Here is a 22,744-nt window from a genome sequence, read left to right on the forward strand (position 1 = left end):
AAGAATTCAATATGTTATTTAAAAAGGCTAAAGTACATCTTTTAATTTCAAAGATAAACATTTCATTAGAGAAAGTTGACCTGTCAGGTAAATACCATGCTACTGTACTACAGTTGTTCTCATACTGTGCTTATTAGGATTCTTATCTAGTCTAAAATATTGAGTGTGATTCCACAAAATCAAAATTGAACTTGCACTGAAGAAATATGGTGCACTTAACACCATGAAGGAATACTTAAAACTCTGAGTTCAAAAATCAGTTCTTACTTTTCATAGGATTCTGATAGAAAAATACTGGGAAAAATATGATGGTCTTTAATGCTTTTGTTAAGTACTTTATAAAAGCAAAAAGAACCTAACTTAAAAAAGAATAAAACATCCTGATGAATAAATAAGTATAAACACAGTTTTATGTTAGAACACTTCACATTTTCAACTCTCATATGTTTTCCAACACGTAATAAAATTACATAATAGACTGAAAGTCATCTCAGTTGCTTTGCTACTATTCAACACACTTCAGGGTAGAAAAAGAGTTTAAAATGCACTAGTAAGCATTTGGGTGCCAAGGATACTGAGAGAATAGCAGTCATATTGAATGAAGCTCACTGAAAAACCCTGTTTTTGCCAGAACTGCTTAATGTTTTTCAGTTATATACATTTTTGTTAGAAAATATAAATGTGCGTTAAAGAAGATCCCCAAAGGAAGACACTCACTTGGAAAAAGTGACCAGGTAAAGGGGTTTAGACTGTGATAGACACTACTCTGATTTTTGCTAAGGTCTCAGCATACTAAAGCAACTAACATTTAAAATATTTGAAGGCAATAGGATTTACTAAGTATAAAAAGCCCGTCCAGCTCTGAACATATTACAATAAATTCTGAGAAGTCTCAATTCACACTTACCATGGAATTTTTATATATTTCTGAAACAAAAAAACCCTTGCACCTTCAGTTGAAAATGTGTCCAAGCTTGAGTGTATTTTTTATTTTCCCCATACTGAGAAAGTTTTCTTCCAGTATCTCTGAAATAGTGCAGTCAGTTTTTGTACTGAAAAGCAATTCCTGTTCCCTTCAAAGCTTGCTTTCCCTTAATACTGTTCACCATAATGGTACTCAGTAGTATAAAGCTTCTTTATAGAGAGTACACCTAGGGTTAAGCTTTAACTGTATAAAATAACACAGTACAGAAATCATAATATGTTCAGTGACCTCATCTCTTCCATCCTCTTGCAGTGAAATGAGTATTCTTTCTAGTGTCATTTCAGAAAATGAAAATGATGAATACTGCTCATTCTGTACTAACACACATGCACATCTCTCTTCTCTGCTGTCACTTGTGATACTTTAGAACAGAATTTTGTTCCTTTACTCCTAAAGTCCAGAACCTAGTACTTTTTTTTCCCCTGCATTTTTACTCCTCCAGCCTTAAATTATCATATCTTCTGAATGTTCCCTGCTGTTCCCCCCAAGTTAAGCTCATTTAAAACTGGGGGGGGAAATCCTCCCCTAGCCCAAGACAATTTTTATATTAATTTGTTGAATTCTAGTAAAGGCAAGGAGGAATCTTAATGATCTAATTCTCCCACAAAATACTGCACCACGGTACCTGTCACTGCACAGAAGTGCTCATACAAAATACCTGTTAACACCACAGAAGAATACAGATTCTTCATAAAAAATAGGGTGTTATTACAATTGCACCATATGCAGACTGATACTGGATGACTTTTTGTAAAGTTGGTTTACAATAGTAAAACTTCATTGAATATGAATCAGCCAGAAGGCATCATTAAGCCATGTTAATACTAAGTTCTTTGAATACATGTAAGGTATTATACCTTAAGCATGAGTTCTGATGACTTTTGTTGGATTTCACAGTATCACAGGATCACCGAGGTTGGAAGAGACCCCAAGGATCATCAAGTCCAACCTGTCTCCACAGACTTCATGACTAGACCATGGCACCAAGTGCCACGTCCAATCCCCTCTTGAACACCTCCAGGGACGGCGACTCCACCACCTTCCTGGGCAGCCCATTCCAATGACGAACGACTCGCTCAGTGAAGAACTTTCTCCTCACCTTGAGTCTAAATCTCCCCTGGCGCAGTCTGAGACTGTGTCGCCTTGTTCTGGTTCCGGTTGCCTGGGAGAAGAGACCAACCCCTTCCTGGCTACAACCACCTTTCAGGTAGTTGTAGAGGGCAATGAGGTCACCCCTGAGCCTCCTCTTCTCCAGGCTAAACAATCCCAGCTCCCTCAGCCTCTCCTCATAGGGCTTGTGCTCAAGGCCTCTCACCAGCCTTGTTGCCCTTTTCTGGACACGTTCAAGTGTCTCGATGTCCTTCTTAAACTGAGGGGCCCAGAACTGGACACAGGACTCAAGGTGTGGCCTAACCAGTGCAGAGTACAGGGGCACAATGACTTCCCTGCTCCTGCTGGCCACACTATTCCTAATGCAGGCCAGGATGCCATTGGCCCTCTTGGCCACCTGGGCACACTGCTGGCTCATGTTTAGGCTGCTGTCAATCAGCACCCCCAGGTCAATCTCTGTTTGGCAGCTCTCCAGCCACTCTGACCCCAGCCTGTAGCTCTGAATGGGGTTGCCGTGGCCAAGGTGCAGCACCTGGCACTTAGACTTGTTAAATGCCATTCCATTGGACTCTGCCCACCTGTCCAGTCTCTATCGTCTCTAAACCCTAATGGCTAATTCAAATGATAGCGTTATTCTGGGTTTCCAAGTGTACAGATAACTTAGTTCAACCAATGTCAATTGAACCAATAGGGTCCATATTTGCTAATCAAACATATGCCACAAATGTCTTCTGAAAATAATTGTTCTTCAATTCCTATAGCCATATGTCTAAAGCCAAGAACATACTGATAAATTGTTAAGAATGCAGTAACAATATACAACACCTGAGAAGAAACACAAACATTCAAAATACAAGTGCCTTATTATTAAGTTCTTGGCACTGCTTTGATTCTATGTCATGACTGTTGCTAGAAGCACTCTTTTCACCTTCAATTTTTCTTCCCTGATTGCTAGCTTTTTTGCTGGTTTATATATATATACACACACATATATGCACACTTTATATACAGAACTAGACTCTGAAAGAGAGAAGCTGATACAAGCTGTTGTTGCCTGATTGTTATAGAGAAGTTCCCATCAGAAATAGATCTGGGATCTGCGTGAGTGTATACTCATTAACTCCCAGGTAGAATTCCAATTTTAACTGTAGATTGTTTGGGGAAACACAAAAAATTGTCTCTTTATGATACAGTGCCGTATCGCAGAACAACAGAAATATTGAAGTAGATTTCTACTATTGAAATAAAAAATAAAAACACGTGAGATTGGTTTCTTCAAGTTGAAGGCTGTTTGTCATAAGAATACACATGGCACAAATACAGTCTTCCTGCACACTGACATAAGTCTAGCTTTTCTTTCGTAAATGTTCTTGCAGATTACACACTTGATTCAGTGAAAAAATACCTTACCTTAAGCATGTAATCTTGACTACCCAAGCTTTTTTGGTGTCTGTTGTCCACCCTCCTAAATTCCCAACAATTCTTTCAAGTGAAAATTAGTGATTCCCAACCAAACTTATAAATTTTGTCACCAAATAATAAAACCTTTAGCCATTCACATGCATTTTCATTGCAATATATGTTTAATAATCGTGCAGGCATTTTCTGTTGTAATTAGGTATTTCCACCATGTCCATCTGGGTCAAATAAGAGTGTCAAACTAGAAATGCCTTCATCAAGATAGAAGTCTAGGTGGGGTCTCACCAGAGCCATGTAGAGGGGGTGAATCACCTCCCTTGACCTGCTGGCTATGCTTCTCTTGATGCAGCCCAGCATGTGATTGGCTTTCTGGGCCGCAAGTGCCCAATGGCAACTTGCATTGAGCTTCTCATCCAGCTCCTCCAAGTCCTTTTCTTCAGGCCTGCTCTCAAGCCAGTCACTGCCCAGACTACATCAGTGCCTGGGATTGCTCCAATCCAGATGCAGAACCCTGTGCTTGGTCTTGTTGAACCTCATGAGATTGTCATGGGCCCACCTCTCCAGCCTGTCAAGGTCGCTCTGGATGGCATCCCTTCTCTCCAGTGTGTCAGCCACACCACACAGCTTGGTGTTGTCAGCAAACTTGCTGAGGGTGCACTCAATGCCACTGTCTATGTGCTGATGAAGATGTTAAACAAGACTGGTCCCAGTACTGATCCCTGAGTGACTCCACTTGTCACTGGCTTCTACTTGAACATGGACCTGCTGACAGTCACTTTCTGTATGTGGCCCAAAGATCTGCAAACATCACACACACAAACAAACCACAAGCTGCTATACTTTGACATAAGTCTAATATTTTAATATTTTGAGTTCACCCTTCCTGAAAAACTTCACTCAGCTGGGTCTGCACATTGGACCTTCTCTTCACAGAATCACAGACTGATAGGGGTTGGAAGGGACCTCTAGAGATCATCTAGTCCAACTCCCCTGCTAAAGCAGGTTCACCTAGAGCAGGTTGCACAAGATGACATTGTGGTGGTTTTGGGCTATGCTTTTAAAATTTAGTTACAGATTTTGAGCAGAAAAGTAGAAAAATATGAATAAATCACTATTGGGTGTGAAAAGGAAAGCAAAACATTATTCTAAAACAAATTCACTGGATAAATATCTAGTATAAGATGAATTGTACCTAAACAACTGTCTCTTCTTTTCTGATCTCAGCTGTTTTGCTTCACTCAGAAGAGATTAACCCTCTTGTTGGCTGGCCTTGGCTGAATTGGTTAGTTAAGTCCAACCCACTATTTCTTTCTGTGGGACGGGGTGGAGGGGTGGGGGGGCAGTGGAACAGCTTCCCTGGTCTCTGACCACAGGAGATTTTTTGTTGTTTGCTAATTGTAAGTATCTGTAGAATATTGTAAATACTGTATATTTTGCACATATTCATTGCATTCCATGGCAGAGTGTACATTTTGCTTGTAAATACAGCTTCATTTGCTTCTAACTGAGTTGGTCTGGCAAAGTTAATGGTGGGGGGAAACTTCAACCCTCCTTCCTTCAGCAGAAGACAATAACCTGTCTTCTTTTCCTTATGGAAGCAGTTTTGGCTCACTACTGCCATCCAAGGACACCCTGCAGCGTGGCATCTGGTTGGTTGCATGTTCTCACCAGATCTGTCTGGGCAGCTGCATTAACTATGGTGAGTGAAGAACTTAGTAAGACCATGGTTTTCTACCAGGTGGAAACCATTCTTAGCTGGTGGAGCTGGCAGAGCTTCTGTGCCTGTCCTGTGCGAGCGGCTGCACGATGCCCTGATTGCCATCTCTGGTTGCTGGCTTTCCCAGGCCACTTTCTACACTTTCTACAGGTGTGCATGTGCCTGCCATTACCCTGGACCCATCTAGACTTCATCAGCATCTTCCACAAGAGCTATTGGCTCCTGGCCAGTCTCTCCTGGCATGCTCTTGCCTCAGAGAAACCCCCTGTCTAGATGATATGCATTCTGGTAAGCCTTGTAGTTGTATCACTGAAGGGAAGGAGCAGAACAAATCCAAATGTATTGCACATTTTCTGTTATCTGAATAATGTAAAACCCAGAAATGTTATCAATTTTTCAGATGACATAAAATGGAACGGTGTATTTTTTCATTATATGAATTTCATTATTTAGTAGACTAAAATGACTGCTCCATTATTTATCATATGGTGCTTATTTGTTTAATATAGGGCTACCCAAACATTTTGGCCCAACAGCCAAAGAGTCAGTTTGATATTTGTCAAGATGACATTCATTCTTACTCCAGCAAACACGTGCCAAAACAAAACGTGAACAAAAAAGGGAGAAAGATGTTCTTTTCTTAGGAAAACAAATCCAAACCAGCCAATTGAAAACCCACATAAAAACTAAAAAGACAAAATTATGGAATATTTAGTAGTGAGAAACTATCAAGGAAAAGGAATATACCAAAAGTAAGGCATTTTTATGTGCTCTGAAAGGCTGAATGGATGTATTCAACACACCTAAAGTGTTTCTAATTTTTCCATTCTGAAACTGGCTTTCAATAGCTGTTTTACACATGACATGAGCAAATTTCAGAACTCCCTATTGGCATTTAAGTAAATACAACATGTATTTCAAACTTCTGACTACATTACATATCTACGTAGAAAGACTGCGCAGACTCACAGACTCAATAGGCATGGCTCTAACAAATTCACTTGATGCAACACACAGTTCCTGCTTCTGAAAGACTTACCTTTTCTCACAGAGCTCTTGGGAAAAAAGAACCACTAATAAGAGGGGGCATACAGATAGTGAAATTAAAGGTTATTTTCAGTAGTTGGGTGGATTACAGTTATGCACCATAAATTTGACAAAGCCAGATATTAACATGACATGAGCACTCCTTCATATTACAGGACATTGATCCTATAGACAGCTTTAAATTGAATGTTATCCTCACAGCTTCTGCTGCCCTATTTCATGGCTGATAAACTGCAGTCTTTTACTTTTGTTTCAAAACAATATATTCGGCTCCTACAATTGCCTGTTCACTGAATTCTAGAAAACCTTTCCCCTCTGTCTTCCAGTTTAGTGGAAAATCTAACATTACTCAGCATTACCATCTCAAGTTATGAAACATTCAAGACAAAGTAAAAAGTTAGGAGTCTGTTTCTTTGTATGCATTACATGATTCATGTAGTGTAAAGCTTACTAGAGGCTCACAAACACTGCAACAAACACTGAGTTAAAATTAAGGCACAAATAGCCAAGTTGGCTCACTGGTGTCCACATTTTCTCTCTTACTTTGAGAATGGTGCCAGAAAACTGTCGAAATCTCCCTCTTAGTATCTTGAAACACTTCCTTGAACACTGTAATGGCCAGTTCCATCTTCTACAGATGCCATCTTGCATAACAAGAGGCATGATTAAATTGGTTGGTCAAAAATTATGTGTAACACACAGAAATTAATTTCCAAATAAAACTTTAAAATGCATTGTTTCCATCCATTGCTGGAAGATGACAGGCTTATTTTGGCCCTATTTTTGACTATCTTTTCTACCTCAACTTAACCAATGAATACAGAACTTCGCCAAGTGACTTCATAATGCCTTATGGTAGTCTGTATCACTAGTATCTGGAAATCTAGATAATTTTCATGAATTGAATCAGTTTGAAAGCTACAATTTTTTAAATGAGTGATCTCCATACAATATTTTCCAAAGCATAAGGGAGCAATTTAGTAAACGTATTGCTAAGATACCGTCATGGATCCTTGAAAATATTGTTGATAAGGTTTTTTCTGAGTTATGAAAGATTTCAAAACAACATGTTCTGATTTAAGCCTTTGTCCGCAGTCTGAATGCAGCACATCTGCAGAATCCCACTGAAGTCAATCAAGCTCAATATATGTATCTAAGATTCTGCTCATGCAGAACAATTTTTGGTTCTATAGCCTGCAAAACATGATTGCATACGAGTTACAAAATCATCATATTCAAATTACTTTTCATTAAAATTCCATTGATTAGCTAATTTTTAGATCATTTAAAAATCAGTAATCTATTTTGCACTGTGGTTTGCAGGTAAACATTTTTCAGTATCAAGTGAGACTCAAGTTCTTGAAAAGAGGAGACACAAACACACCATGGACTAAAATAGCTTCTCTGTGTACAATTAACATTCTATGAATGAAAGCATTTTTCGATATTTTTCTTCAAGTTGTCCTTTTGGTGCCCTAGCTGAAATTAAAGAACATCAACTTCTAAGCCTGTTTAATTCAGAATAGCACAAAATTAATCCTAATAATGAAATAACTCCATATGGCATTGTCTTTGAATCATTAGAGGATTTGCAGATTGTGTCTTGTGAATGCAAACAAGACAGTCATACAAGCACAGATACCAAATGGCCCTCTTTCCAAATACCAGTGAGCATGCATATTCAACAAAATGCAAATATTGACTTTTTTGATAGCAACTAAATCAGATTGCTAAAGTTTCTGATGGGACACTGTAATTCCAGCATGGGAAACAGTACTGACCTACATGCTCTGTATGGCTAGCATGTAGCTTGCTTTCATTTGATTCCCCTAACCTTTAAGCATTTTCCACAACTGGAAGAATAAAGTAGGTATGTTGAAAAGGGCAGTCTCAGTCAGTACAGAAAAGCTTGAAAGAAAATAAACAGGCTTCATGTCTTATACTATCTCTTTGGAGAGGCAAGGAAAGGAAGAAATGTCATTTGCAACTGACTGCTTATAAAGATAAGCGGGCACATAAAAAGACTTCTTTTTTTTTTCTTAACAAGGAAGGAAAGAGGGTCATAACAGGTCACACACTCACATGTTCAAACACCAGTATGCCCAGACACTATATTAGAATATACACACATGAAAATGTTAATGTTTTAAAGAGCACTGATCCAGAGTGTATAGAGTCACACAGATGGTCACATTTTGGTGACATGCTTTACCAAAAAGCCTCCCAAGCTTTAAGTCCTCCCAGAAACTTAAAATGAAAACTATCTATACTACTCTGTACTTCCACTGATATGTTTTAAACCTGAACCGTGTCACATTTCCAAAACTTGCCTAATACAACACTACACATTGGGATGGGAATAGAGACATGGATGGGAAAAGGCTCAGGATTGCCTGCTATTTTTATTACACTTACAGTATATGGAATGGTAAGTTTTAAAAATATACACTTAAAGCCTTTCAAAGGTTCACAAATTTTTTATTTTTTCCCCTATGCTCTCATTTCTACTCTGGATAGAGATAATCTCTTTCTACACATTTTTTAGTGGGAACTAGCAGAAAGTAAAGAGACACTACAAGGAAATCTTGAAGAGTTTGAAACATTTTCTGAATAAGTTTTTGGGATCTTTTTATTCATCACAGCAACATCTGCCATCAGAAATTTGAATTGCATGTGATACAATTTCCATCAAAGGAATTCTTACTGTTTCAGTCCTCACTACTGATTCTGTATACATTGCAGTATGCCACATTCTTTTCTTCAACAGTAAAGAGAAAGCAGACAGAAAGGTATTTTAAAGAAACAACGCCTACACTGTTGAAATATCTGTGAGTGAACCCTTTGAGACACAAATGGTTTCATTGCTGTGCCTCTGGAAAATTTTACTCCTGTCTACTCTACATTACTATAAGGGTATGGCAAATCCTTAACTCCATCTTCCACTAACTTACTTTACTTGACAATGCTTCTATGGAGGCACATAGGGGAAAACCATTTACACAAGATATGGAGATGATAAGGTGTGGGTCTTTTTGCTTGATTGGTTGTCTTTGTTAAATATTATTTTTTTATTACCTTCTTACAACAGCAAAACACAAAATCATAAAATCATGTCATAAAATAAGGGAAACAAGAAAATTCCCAGATTTCTGGAGCAGAAACTACTCTATCATTGGGGTTTGTATTAAGGGCACCACATAAAACCTAAAAAGCCTGTTAGTGATAGAAGTCATCTTTGCCATATGTCACAACATTGTTTTTACTGTTACATAAGGGCAACCTGAGCACCTCCCGCAAGAGAATAAAATGGCACATTTCAATAACAGTTTTTCTTTATACTGGATTATTTTTAAGCAAATACTTGGACTGCTACTGCAGAGATCTGAAAGGGGTTCTAATAATATAGCCATTCAATGTGTGATAAGTCACTTTCAAAACTTGTACTTGATATTGTCAAACATTTGCTGCTACAAATTGCTGATGTGCTTTTTCAACAACATCAAAACTTATATGCCTGCAAAAATAATTTGTTATTGAGTAGTTTTGTAAGATTTTCCTTTGCATCATTAATGTTTAGAGTGGTCTCTGTCAAACTACTCATATTTTTAAGCAAAATTATTAATGCATAGAAAAAGATAATCAGGCATCATAAGTAATTCAGGTTGAAAGGGACCTTGAGTGGTCTTTAGTCCATCCTTCTGCTCAGTACAGGGTCAGGTGAGGTCAGACCAGGGTGCTTAGTCTCTGTCCATCCAGGTCTATTTCAAATTTATGAACAGTTTAAATAACAACCAGCAATGTGCAATGTTACTTATGTTATTGCCAGCATTTATACCAAAATATAATTTGAAGATATCTTTACCACATTGACAAGTTTATGCATTCAGCATCATTACTGAACTTTGTATGGAAAGAGTGTCATACTTGTTTCAGCCTGTATTCTGTCTGCCCTTTTACTAGTGTAAGATACAGAAAACACTTGCACTGACTGCCTTAAGCATCTAACTTAAGCTTCTCATTAATTGATTTTCTACACTGAAATGAAGGTTTTAAATTTAAGCAAGGAAACAGCAAATACCTTCAAAGGTTAGAATTACATTAGACAGACATGTGAAGAAGTGCTTATCATTTGAAATCTTGTTTAGAATAGAATAGAATAGAATAGAATAGAATAGAATAGAATAGAATAGAATAGAATAGAATAGAATAGAATAGACCAGGTTGGAAATCATATACCAGGTCGAGATCATCGTGTCCAACCCAACAACCAACACCATCTAATCAACTAAACCATGGCACCAAACACCCCATCAAGTCTCCTCCTAAACACCTCCAGTGATGATGACTCTACCACTTCCCCAGGCAGCCCATTCCAATGGGCAATCACTCTCTCTATGAAGAACTTCTTCCTAACATCCAGCCTAAACCTCCCCTGGTGCAGCTTGAGACTGTGTCCTCTTGTTCTGGTGCTGGTTGCCTGGGAGAAGAGACCAGCCCCGTCCTGTCTACAACCTCCCTTCAGGTAGTTGTAGAGACCAATAAGGTCTCCCCTGAGCCTCCTCTTCTCCAGGCTAAGCAACCCCAACTCCCCCAGCCTCTCCTCACAGGGCTTGTGCTCCAAATCCCTCACCAGCTTTAAAGATAACCAGTGTTTCAATTATGTACCAAAGCAAAGAAAAAAAAAATTAAAATTACCTAAAGCTCTTAATTAATGTCAACATACAACATTAAACTGCATTTACAAAGTTATAACAACAAGTTTAAAGATAAACTGCATTTTGACTGAAATATTACAAATCTTAGTAACTCCTCATTGTGAGCAAGTAGAAGCCTAGAGCCACTCTTCACACATCTTAATTCCTGCTAAATTTGCAGAAAGAAAACCCAAAAACTAAAACTGCATCCATTTACAGCTCACTCCTGACATTTTAAATCTGTGTACATCTGTGAATGCATACGCATGCATTTCTAGAAGCTTATTCATATATATCAGAGCACGTTGAACCACAAAATTGTATCTTTTTCATTCTATGAGGAAGAATCAATGTGAGCTAGTTAGAACCTTGGTAGTTATAATACAAATGGTATTTTTGTAGACCTTTCTATTTGCTAAAATTTTGTATTCTTCCCTTCTTCATGAGAGCCTTCATTTAACCATCACTATGCAAGATTTTATAAAGCTAAGAAAAATTCTTGCATTAATGTTTTCACATTTATTTTTTTAACCATAATAAATCTTTTTTTCTTATGTCTCTATTCAATCAAGACCATTATTGATTTTATGGTGTTTCAAGAGATTAAAACATCCAGATTTGATTGATTACTTTTAGTGGGCCGGCATCCACAATTTTATCTGTGTTCTTTGTGCACAATTTAAGTAGAGAGCAATTCAAACCTTATTATCTAGAATATTTGTATTGACAACCTGCCAGCATAGCTATCTAAGCCTCTGCTTACGCTAAGTCCAGACAGGAAGCTAAATGCTGGAAAACCAAAAATTTGTAGCCAGTACACCATATATGCAAATAGACTGTACATGCTACAAAGTGCAGCAAGCATGAAGAGAAGAGAGAATCCAACTGTCACTTTGCTTTTCAGATACAAAGGCAATCAATTATAGAATGGTTATTTAGATGTGTAACAATTTGTGTCAACTCTCTGTTTAACCACGTATCAGTGAGGACTTCACTAACCACGGATTTATCTTTTAACCAATCCCTGTGTAAGAAAATTTTGATATGTGTATGGAAAATAATCTATCCTATTGCATTTCTCTCCCAGCTTGCAAATGCTAATAAACATTTTTTTGCTAGTAACTGTTGCCTAAACAGCCAAATGCCTCCACTTGTAGTCACACAGCATCATAAAAAATGACAGTTTGTTAACTACTATTGCCCCGATAGTGTATGGCTATCCTTTCAATATCTGAACAAGGCAAAATTTGGCAAACCTTATTGTCAACTATTACAACTCTGTAAAACAAACTTTCTGGCAATTATCTATACATCATATACATCAAAAAATGTTTGAGAGTCAGTAGAAATTCATCCTATTGGGATTTAGGATGGTATCTTAAAGACCAGACAATCTGAATGAATATTAATTAATAAACCACCATTCTTTCTTGAACATTCATCAGACCCTCCAAGGTGAAGAAAATACAGGTCCAATGACCAACAACATGCAGATAAAAATCATGATCTAAATTGAGGTTTCATTTGAACTGTTTTCATGTAGTCTATCCCACAAAGTTCATTCCCTTTTGGATTCTGAAACTGAAAGCTCCATGTCCAATGACTATGAAAAAAGCTAGAAATTAGATCAAATATTTGATCTCTAAAAAAAAAGGCTTAGAAGTTCAAAGGCATACCCTTCCCTCAGATATTCAAGAGAAGTTGAATTTTAAAGCCTTACATATGTTGTCTTTTGAGAATACAAATTACTTTCTGCTATGTCAAATCATCAGAGGTATGAATGACTGGTATGAGACGCAGAATCGTCTTACACAACATGGGGAGCAAGAGGGGAAGGACACTGGAAAAGAAGGCTTTAGAGAAAATGTGCCAGTCCACAGCTACACAAATATAGTTACCTTTACACAGGTAACAGAAGGTTTTAACATATCCAGTATGAAGCATATTACCTTGCACTATAAACAGAATATCTCAGATTAGACTTCCAGATAGGGGAAGTCTGGCTTCAATTTAAAGGACAAACTGTGATACTTCTACTGTCTCTGTCAGGAAATTTCCTGAGTTTTTAATTATTATTTTTTTTTATTAACATATCACTTTGCATGAACTCAGAAATTTTTTTCTACTGGCAAAGCACCAAATCTCCTCCTTACTTCCACAGAACCATAGAAATTCTTACTGAAACAGGTTTCATTTCTCCTTTATCATTTGCATGTAATTGCACATGTAATTTTTAAATCTGGAGCTATCATTCTAACTCATGCGAAGAAGAATAATGTGCACATAGAGAAATGTCTTGCTGCATGCAAGAACTGTGTCATTTAAAATAATGATAATATACCTAACTTTTCACTCTTTTTGAGCATTTTTACCGAAAGACTTTCAAGCCTCCGTTTTGCTAGTCAAAACAAACTGATTTTTTTTTTTTCATTTACAAATAAATGCCTAATCACTGCAATAATCCTTCTCTGTACCTGTTCAAGATTAAATTCAGTTTAGTCCAAAACATGAACATTCAAACATAGCTCAGATGAGGTTTAATAGAATAGAATACAATAAACCAGGTTGGAAGAGACCTTCAAGATCATCGCGTTCAATCCATAATCCAACACCATCTAATCAACTAAACCATGCAACCAAGCACCCCATCAAGCCTCCTCCTAAACAACTCACATATACAATATCTTTTTCTCTATCTGTGCTATGGAAATATTCCTTGATAAGTTATGAATACATGTTTTTTAATGACATGTTGGTTCCTCAAGTCATCATGCAGTTAACAACTTCTCCCCTCTTTTTCCTTTGTTGTTTCATGATTACAGCAAGATGTTTATTCCATCATATTTAATTTTGTTTTCTATATAAAACTGAAAAATAATAAATTCCTTCAATGTATGCAGATGTATATCTTCCTAATTCTACTGGAAACTTCTTGCTAAATCCTAAATTTCCTTTTGCCTCACAGGCTGCTGTGATTTGTGTTAATTCATGTGGATTCAAAGGGGGAAAAGAAAAAACCCACAACTTTTTTTGGTTTTTTTTAAGAAAGATTAAATCCAATTTGATATTTTAACAAACCTTAAAAAGCTATTTTAAAAAGTTCCAAGAAGTTTTATAATTAGGAAGAAAGTGTAATAAGTTGCATTCATAATCAAAGCATACTAATCACTTAACTAGCTGCAATATAAATATAGTTTTTAATTGGACACAACAGAAGCAAATTTTAAGCTATAAATTATCTATCCACTATTTTAAATTAATTAAAATCTTTAATAGTTAAACTGCTTGTAGTTCTAATCTGCAGAATATCTATGGTTAGCCACCATCTCTATGCTCCAAAAAGCACACCTTTGAAAGATAAAAGTTTCCTAATTTTGAAGCCTGGTCCCTTTGTGCTGAAATTATTTTCTAAAGAAGTTATGCACAAATGAGGATCACCTCCACTGTCAATTTTCTGGAGACAAGAACTGCTCTATACCCGGCCACAAACCTGGAGTTTGTTTTCAAAAATATTTGAAACACTAGAGACTTTTAAAGAAACTAATAGGGAATGTATCTGTAATATTCATTTGTGTAATAGCCATAGGATTTTGCTTATTTGTATATCAGGGTACTAGATTATTAGTATGGCATTAGATTAATAGATAACACGGCAATCATTGATATCAATACAGGCTGGTGGATGATGAAATTGAAGTCAGCCCTGAAGAAAAGTACTTGAAAAGTAATACTTGGGGTATTAGTGGACGAGAAGCTGAACATGAGTCAACAATGCATGCTTGCAGCCCAGAAAGCAAATTGCATCCTGGGCTGCATCAAAAAGACAAAAGGCCAGCAGGTCTAGAGAAGGGGATTCTGCCCCTCTTCTCTGCTCTGGTGAGACCTCACCTGGAAGTATTGTGTCCAGCTCTGGGGCCTCCAAAACAAGAGAGACATGGACCTGCTGGAGTGGGTCCAGAGGAGGGCCACCAAGATCATCTTATGGCTGGAGGAGCACCTCTCCTATGAAGCCAGACTGAAAGAATTGGTGACGTTCAGCCTGGAGAAGAGAAGGCTCTGGGGAGACCTTATAGCTACATTTCAATACCTGAAGGGAACCTAAATGAAGGACTGTTTAGAAAGGGTTGTAGTGATAGGATGAGAGGCAATGCTTGAGCAGGGTAGATTTAGATTGGACATAAAGAGGAAGATCTTTACAATAAGCATGGTAAAATAACGGAACATGCTGCCCAGGAATGTAATTGAGGCCTCTTCCCTGGCGACATTCAAGATCAGATTCGATGTAGCCCTGGGCAGCCTGATCTAGTTGGAGGTGTCCCTCCTCAATGAAGGGGGGTTGGACAACATGACTTTCAAGGACCCCTTCCAACCCAATGCAATCTGTGAATTTGTGAGTCTGTGGATCTGTTCTAGATAACCACACAACTAACATTTCTCCTAAAGATCTCTACATTCTTCACAAATAACACTTTGTCTGCATAACAGAGATATGAAAAATAACAAGAAACTGTTGCTGTTCATCTTCTGGGAATAAGAATCCATTATTTCTTTTAAGAAGATTATTGAAAATGCTCTGAATCAAGAAAAAAAGGAAAGAGGGGTATAAAAATCCTAAACCAGAAAGTTCCATTAAATTGTGTTGGAATAGATATGGATATGTGTATTTTTAATACACCTATTGAAAAGTAGAAATCTGATCAACAGCAAACTTTGGTTTGGATTGCTTCAGAAAAAGGTCTAAAAATTATCCACGCTTAAACTGCTAGTTACAATGGATGCATATTCCTCATAAAGTCTCCTTAGAAAGACTAGAAGTTTAACCAAAATCAAAACAGACAGCTGGGTCCACCCTTTATGATAATGTACCATGCAGCTTTATTAATCTGACCTTTGGAAACAAATGAGAAATTTAATACTGCCCCACCTAATTGTTAGTGGCAGGCATTTTAGCAGTCTTTAATTTGCACTTCACTTTAATATCTGCTTCCAGTTATGATGTAAACTTTAACAGGATCTGACACTGTTAATCGTGTTCTGGTGTCTGAAGTGCTGGGAAAAGAGTGTGCTTGGAGTAAACTACAACATGACCTTAATAGATAATGAAATGCATCAAACTCCTGCTGTTCTAAGAGTAAGGCAAAAATGAATACTGTAATTGTTTCGACTGACATCTGAGTGATATATAGTACAGCAATAACTGGTAGAGAGGGAGGGGGTGGAACGCACGTTGAAGGTTATGTAAGCTCTGATTGTCTTTTAAATTGCTTGCAAGAGAAATATATGAGAAAATATGTCCCTGATATATAATCAATAGCATTCTACAGTATTTACAATGAATTCAGAAAGTATAGACTAGAATAGAATAAACCAGGTTGGAAGTAACTCAGGTTTAGATGGTAATAAGGAAATTTCTTCTTAACAAGCTTCACAGGAAGTGATCCCTTTCACATTTTTAGATTTCTGTTGCTAGTGTAATTAAATGAATATTCACTACCTGTGAGACATATGAACGCACAGCCTACAGGCACTGCACTAGTGTTTATATTATGTATATTAAATGATCCAAGTATACTTCCTCATTACGTTGCATTGTCTCTGAATTTAGATCAAGTCTTCAGTGCTCAAGAGCTAACTTCCAGAGCTAATTCAAATTAGATTAAAAAGTGATCTGTGGTTTGTCTACCTCTTTTAAGACAAAAGAAGCAAACCAAAACTTATATTATTGAAAATACATACACTCCAACATATTTCTTTAAAATGCAAGAGTTAACTCTGGAAAAAAACCAAGAATGGTCAAATTGTGACTCTAAACCAGTAAGTGAAATTTAGGAAGGTTTTAAGGTGGTGTTGGTTTGCCCTTGCTGTTTCTTTCATATTGAAGACGTGTTATAAAACTAATTAAGTTTGCAATTTGTGCTGGTGATAATCATTTTCACGCATGAAAAAATTCTTAGATGTGTAAGGGAGTTAGTTGGCCACCATACATTAGGATTGTAAAATGTTACTGTACTGTTTTACATAAAGTAGCATTGCCTTTTTCTCTAACAGTGTGCACAACTGTAACTGATAAATGAAATAAAAAGATTATCACAAATCAGAGAGAGATGGAATGGTGTCAGAACAGGGCACATTTGAGTACTGTTTTCTGTTTTGGTGCAATTGAATTAGTGGCTGGATGCAGAAGAAACAAATGGAAAAAACAAGTGGGTCAGAAAAAAGGAGGAAAAAAACCACTTCAAAATAGTATCAAAATTGTTATCAAAACATGAATAGGATTCATATTTATTTTATAGCAGTAAATGAAGGAAAATGAAAAATTACTAAGCATTTATAATATAAGATACCAAATGGTACTTTATACTAATGTCTTGATTGCAATGAAGTCAAAAGGTATTTGACTTTAATTCTGCTGCAATAAATGCATAATCTTTAAGAAATTCTTGATAAAAATTAGATACTTAAGTAGTGATATCACCAGAAGGTATGAAGCACATCAGAGACTCCAGAGTTTCACTGAGTAGGAATGTTTAACATGAGCTGTGTTTGTCTTCTGAATTTGTCTTCAGGACCACATAGGTTCTGAAAGTTTCAGAACATTTAAGGAACAACAGAAAGTGGCTTTGTCCTTTTACCCTATACAGTAGCTCCCTTATGAATAGTGTAAGTAACACTGTTAGAACCCTGTCCTGAGAACCAGAAGATAAGTTATCAATTTCACAAGAGCACGTGCAGAGAACATTACATTTAAACACTGCAAGTGAAGAGTAGTTGCTCATTGACTACATGGGTAAATTTATGCTGAAGCATTAATTTAGCCTTGTTACATCCAAGCCAATCAGTATTTTCAGCAGAAATATTTTTAACAGCTTATATGCTATAAGCTACAAATTAAGTAAAAAGTAATTATGTCTGCAAATTTGCAATGACATGGGGGGAAAAAAACCACAACATGAAAACAAGTAAGAAATGTAAAGAATAATAAAAGAGAAGGCCAAAATAACACACCCTGAACCACAACGCTAAGCCAAAAAAAGCATTAAGCTACTAAGCATGTATATACACACACACACACGCATGTATATTCCAAAGCCCACTCTCTGCATGAGTACTCTTTCGAACCAGTGAAATCTTCTAAGTTGAATTGTCAGTTTAAGCAAAGACATGCACAGCATGGAGGAAGTTTAGTGGATTAAAAATTGCCTCAAGAGATGTTACAGACATAATCACAACAAATTTTGTGCAGCTGAGGACCAATTTAGCTGCCTGCCTGGAGATAATGAATACCTCTCCAAGTGCAGTTTATTGCTTTCCTTTGGCTGAATTTGCGGGCAGCATCTTACAAGTGCCTCCCCTCTCCATAACTTTTACCTATTCTTTTTGTTTCTATCTTCCCTTTCATTTTCTTTTTAAAGTATCTCATCGAGTACCTCTATAAGCAAGTAAAATATCAAGAGACCAATCTTTGTCTCTCTTAACAATTTCATTGTTTGCTTAGCAAACTTTTAACCAAGACAAAAAAAGCATAACATCCATAGTTTGGGTTTCTGAACTTAATTTTCTTAACACAAGGCTGTTTCTTCAGCCTGGATATCCTTATCATGTAATGTATAGCAGCAGGCACAGAGTAAGTCACAGTGAAAGTATAAAAAGATTGTACGCACAAAACCACAGATGATAGAATTTTTGCAAGGCAGCCTGCTAAAGACATGATTATTTTGTGCATAAATTGGAATCACATCCACTTATGGCTTTAGTGAATGGAAAGGGAGAAGCTAAAGTGATGGTTCTGATGTTTCACTGAGGTACAATAAGCATACATAGCTGAGGACACAAACCGAGTGAAAAGGTGCACAGCCCAGCCCATTCAGAACACAACAGTAAGCCTTGTTCATGTCAAGTAGACTTCAAAAAAGTTTAACACAACACATTTCAGTATTTCATCTACCTCTCCTGGATATATTTTTGTGATTTAAAATACTAAAATACTCAGCAAACAATACATTTGGGTATTTTTTTACAAACAACATACGCTAGATCTGTGACAGTTAAAGGAATCTCCATTTTTGCAAAATAATTATCTTACCTTTATTTCTTGAGCTTTCCTGATTCTTTTCCTGCTGCAATTAAAAGTAGAAAAATATATTATTTACAGAATTAGTTACCACAAAAAACAAACAGAGGCATTCTAGTTCTTCCTCCTTCCTGCTCCAAGATAAAATCTGCTATACTTTGCCTACTACAGAAAGATTCCTATATAATCTAGTTTTAAATCCCCCCCCAGTATTTTACACATTTTTATCCAAATGACAATGCTGAAACACATCCAAAGAGGCCATGCAGTCTCTGTAACTTTACCTCTGTCTACAGAGATGCTCATAATTAATCTGAAGAAGATCCTGTACAACCTAATGTAATTTTGAATTTAGATCTTCTTTAGGTAACTGCTTAGAATAGGTAACTGTAGAGGTCACTGTGAGTCTAAATTTTCCCATGATGTGTTTCATAACATAGTAAGCCCTGAAGCACTATGTAACTGTTGCATGTTTCATCCTGAATGAAACTTTGCCAAAACCCAGTCAACTACAAACAATATTTTTCCGTATTTTTCCTGACTTGCTTGCATCACAGTGAACACAGAGAACATTTCACCCTTAAAGCAAAACAAAGACATCTTCTCTTGCTGCAGCAGTCTTCCAGTATTCTCTATTTTTAACAATCTTTTAATGTGCTGCCTAAAGTATTTCAATATTCCAATTTAGAATTGGCTAGGGCTAAAGATTTTTTTTTTTTTTTAAATACATCAGCTCTACAACTGCATCAGCAACACCAAACATATTGACATATTTAAAAATAACATTTCAGTTAAAAAAAAAAAAACCAAACAAACAACATCAAACTGGTATGAGGCAGCTGATTCACAGTCAACAGTTTTTTCACTATCATCATCCTAGTTGTTCATTCCAAGCCACCAGCCTTTTCCCACAACATGGTTACCCACACGGTTATTTATCATTTGGGGTTTTCTTTAAATAGCACTCTACTATTTTTCTGTTAAAATCCATTTTAAAATAACATTAAAATATATAGGAGAAAGAAGGAAAAGATTCCTTCTACTAAGAGGACAGCACACAAAAAGGGATGTAAACTTCCATGCTGAAAAACAACCAGCTGATAAATCTTCTGAATTGGTCTTTTGAATAAGCAGAACAAGTCATTCTCACACCTACATCCAGATTAAACAGGAGCAAGTTGTTCATGGAGTATATTTTTGTTACATAAAAATACCTATCTTTTACATCTTGAAGACTAAACTTTTATTTCTATTATTTCTTATAAAGTCCGTTTGACACATTGTTCATGTAAGTCTTTAGTTACTATTTATGAGCAGGAGGAACAGGAAAGGAGGGCAGAGAGGCTAAGGAAAAAATAAGAATTAGCAGTGTGGAACACTTTGCAACCTAAACCATTCTGTAACTGACCAGTACTGCATCATCTGCACATAGCATGAAACTACTCCTAGGTAACTGAAAATCTCACAGTGATGGATATTTCTTTCACATTCCTTTTAAAACACTAACTGTTGTAAAATCTTTATACATATTAATCTAGTATGAATACTAATATGAGAACTGCAATTATGTCAACCAAGCCTGTACGTGTGAACATATTTCATATATGCCATGGGTCATAGCTAGCTTAAGCAAACATTTGACAGTTTCTGAAGAAAAAGGTAAGTGCTTTTGAGGCTGATATTATAGTAGTCCACCTGACACAGAAAAAAGAGAACAGACACAGCAAAAGAGCCTGTAACAAGCACAATGATACCCAAGGCTCTTGGATGAGATGTAAGTCTTTTAGATGGAACATGATAACTCTATTATGAGCGGAACATAGTTGCTGAACTGCACAACCTGACACAATGCTCACTATAGACCAACAGAAGAACTTGAAAAGCACAGGCAGAGGGGCCAGGCAAAAACTTTGAATCAAATTAGTTAGTGAACTCCTGCGAAAAATATCATATTTAATAGATAACAAATTAACTGGTTGTTACCAGGAATTGGGACAACTATTACATCTATCTGGAGGACACTGTCTTGCCTTAAAGGTACGAGGACAAGCTCTTAGGCTGACCCATTTATTTCTAGTTCAGGTCAAAGTATTTGGCTTACCTATGCTCTGCTTTCCTCCCCTACAGATCTCTGAATCCCTTCCGTAAAAGTGTAACAAAGTACTTTTTCAATCAGCCATATATTGTGCTATCAGGGTATTAGTCTCAAACTTTGTAAATATTTACAGAAATATTTGTTATTCAGAAATTCTGAAAAAGGTACTTGCATTAAACAGGTTAAATGTGTGGACTTATTGCCACTAAGCTAATAAAGCAGAATTACATCAGAAATTATTTATGAAAAAAACCCCACAACATTTATTCTGAATTAAACTCCAAAGATTTAAGCTGCTAAAATTTGTAATTTTTCTGTTTTGAACTAATCAATGTAATACTTTGGTGTAAACATACAACCATTTCCAGCCTCAAGCTTCCTATAAATATACATTCTGATAACTGTTTACAAAACTTTCTACCTTTTATAATTGAACTCTTTTTAACAGTTTCTGAATAATGAAGTTTAAGTGCGGATGAAATTATTTCTGTATTTTTTGAGTAAGTAGTTATTAAGCCACTTTTCCCAGTTATATTACATGTTTCGTATGCTAAAATATTGAATGAAAATCCACCTGAAAATTAATGGTATATTTATATAGCAACTTTTGTGCAGCATTTGTCTTAAATGCTTTACTTTCCATATATAAAACATTATGCTGTCTTACTAAAGAACCTTTCTTTGGTATAACACTTGCATGTAACTACACACACTCACTAAACACTTTTGTATCACCTATATAAGAATGAACACAGTAAACATTTTGCTGCATAATCTGATATTCAGTGTTAGTTAAACACTGAATGAGTTGTCTTCAATGGCATGATTAAACCTATAAGAATTTACTCAAGGCAACAATCTATACCCAAAACTTCAAGTTCCAATATTAAATATCAGTTGCTCAAAAAGATGATCTTGGCCTCGTGTGCTGTAATTCTTAAAATATTTTATGCTTTTTAAGTTTATGCCAAGAGAAATGACATAAGAAATTGGCTAAATGCAAAAAAAAACCTTCTAACTTCCTTTTTATATTTCTTTTTATATTCTTTAATTTGAACAAAGAGAGGGTGTTTGTTTTATTGGGCTTTTTTCCTTCTTCCCTTTCTTGCAATTTATAGGGTGCATTTCTAGCATTACATAACCTATTGACAACAAAGAGTCTACAGATTATACTTCTTAATAATTGCACTGTTTTATTCTTTCTTTATAAGCCAAATATTTATTATTATGGTGCTCTTACCAGGTTAACACAGTCTTAAACATGTCCAGATTGTACACATAAATCTACAGAAAAAAATTAATGTCTACAAAAATACATATGTCTTCCAATAATATACCTTTCAATAGCATTTTCCCCAGTTACCATGCAAATAATTACATAGTAAGACTTATCACCTATCTTTGTCTAAGTAATAAAGAAAAATATGACATGAAACTACTTCTGTGCACTCACATCGCTGTTTAAAATCTAGCATGGAGATCTGAAACTAATGAAAAGAAAGCCATAATCAATAATACAAACTTATTTTATAATTCAGAAGGTCATAGAAATGTTTAGTTACCACTAACTTAAACAAGGCAATCTAATCTACAAATATCTAAAATG

General features: G+C 36.3%; 1 protein-coding gene across 1 annotated transcript in view; it reads right to left on the minus strand.

The window, feature by feature from the left end:
* Window positions 1–22,744, minus strand: part of FSTL5 (follistatin like 5) — a 246,145-nt gene that overhangs the window by 188,110 nt on the left and 35,291 nt on the right. Inside the window, exon 3 of the mRNA XM_009904567.2 lies at window positions 19,056–19,089. Within this exon, the coding sequence (XP_009902869.1) occupies window positions 19,056–19,089 (34 nt within the window). The remainder of the gene's footprint in view (window positions 1–19,055; window positions 19,090–22,744) is intronic.

The sequence above is a fragment of the Dryobates pubescens genome, chromosome 1, assembly GCF_014839835.1.
Source record: "Dryobates pubescens isolate bDryPub1 chromosome 1, bDryPub1.pri, whole genome shotgun sequence".
Classification (NCBI taxonomy): Eukaryota; Metazoa; Chordata; class Aves; order Piciformes; family Picidae; genus Dryobates; species Dryobates pubescens.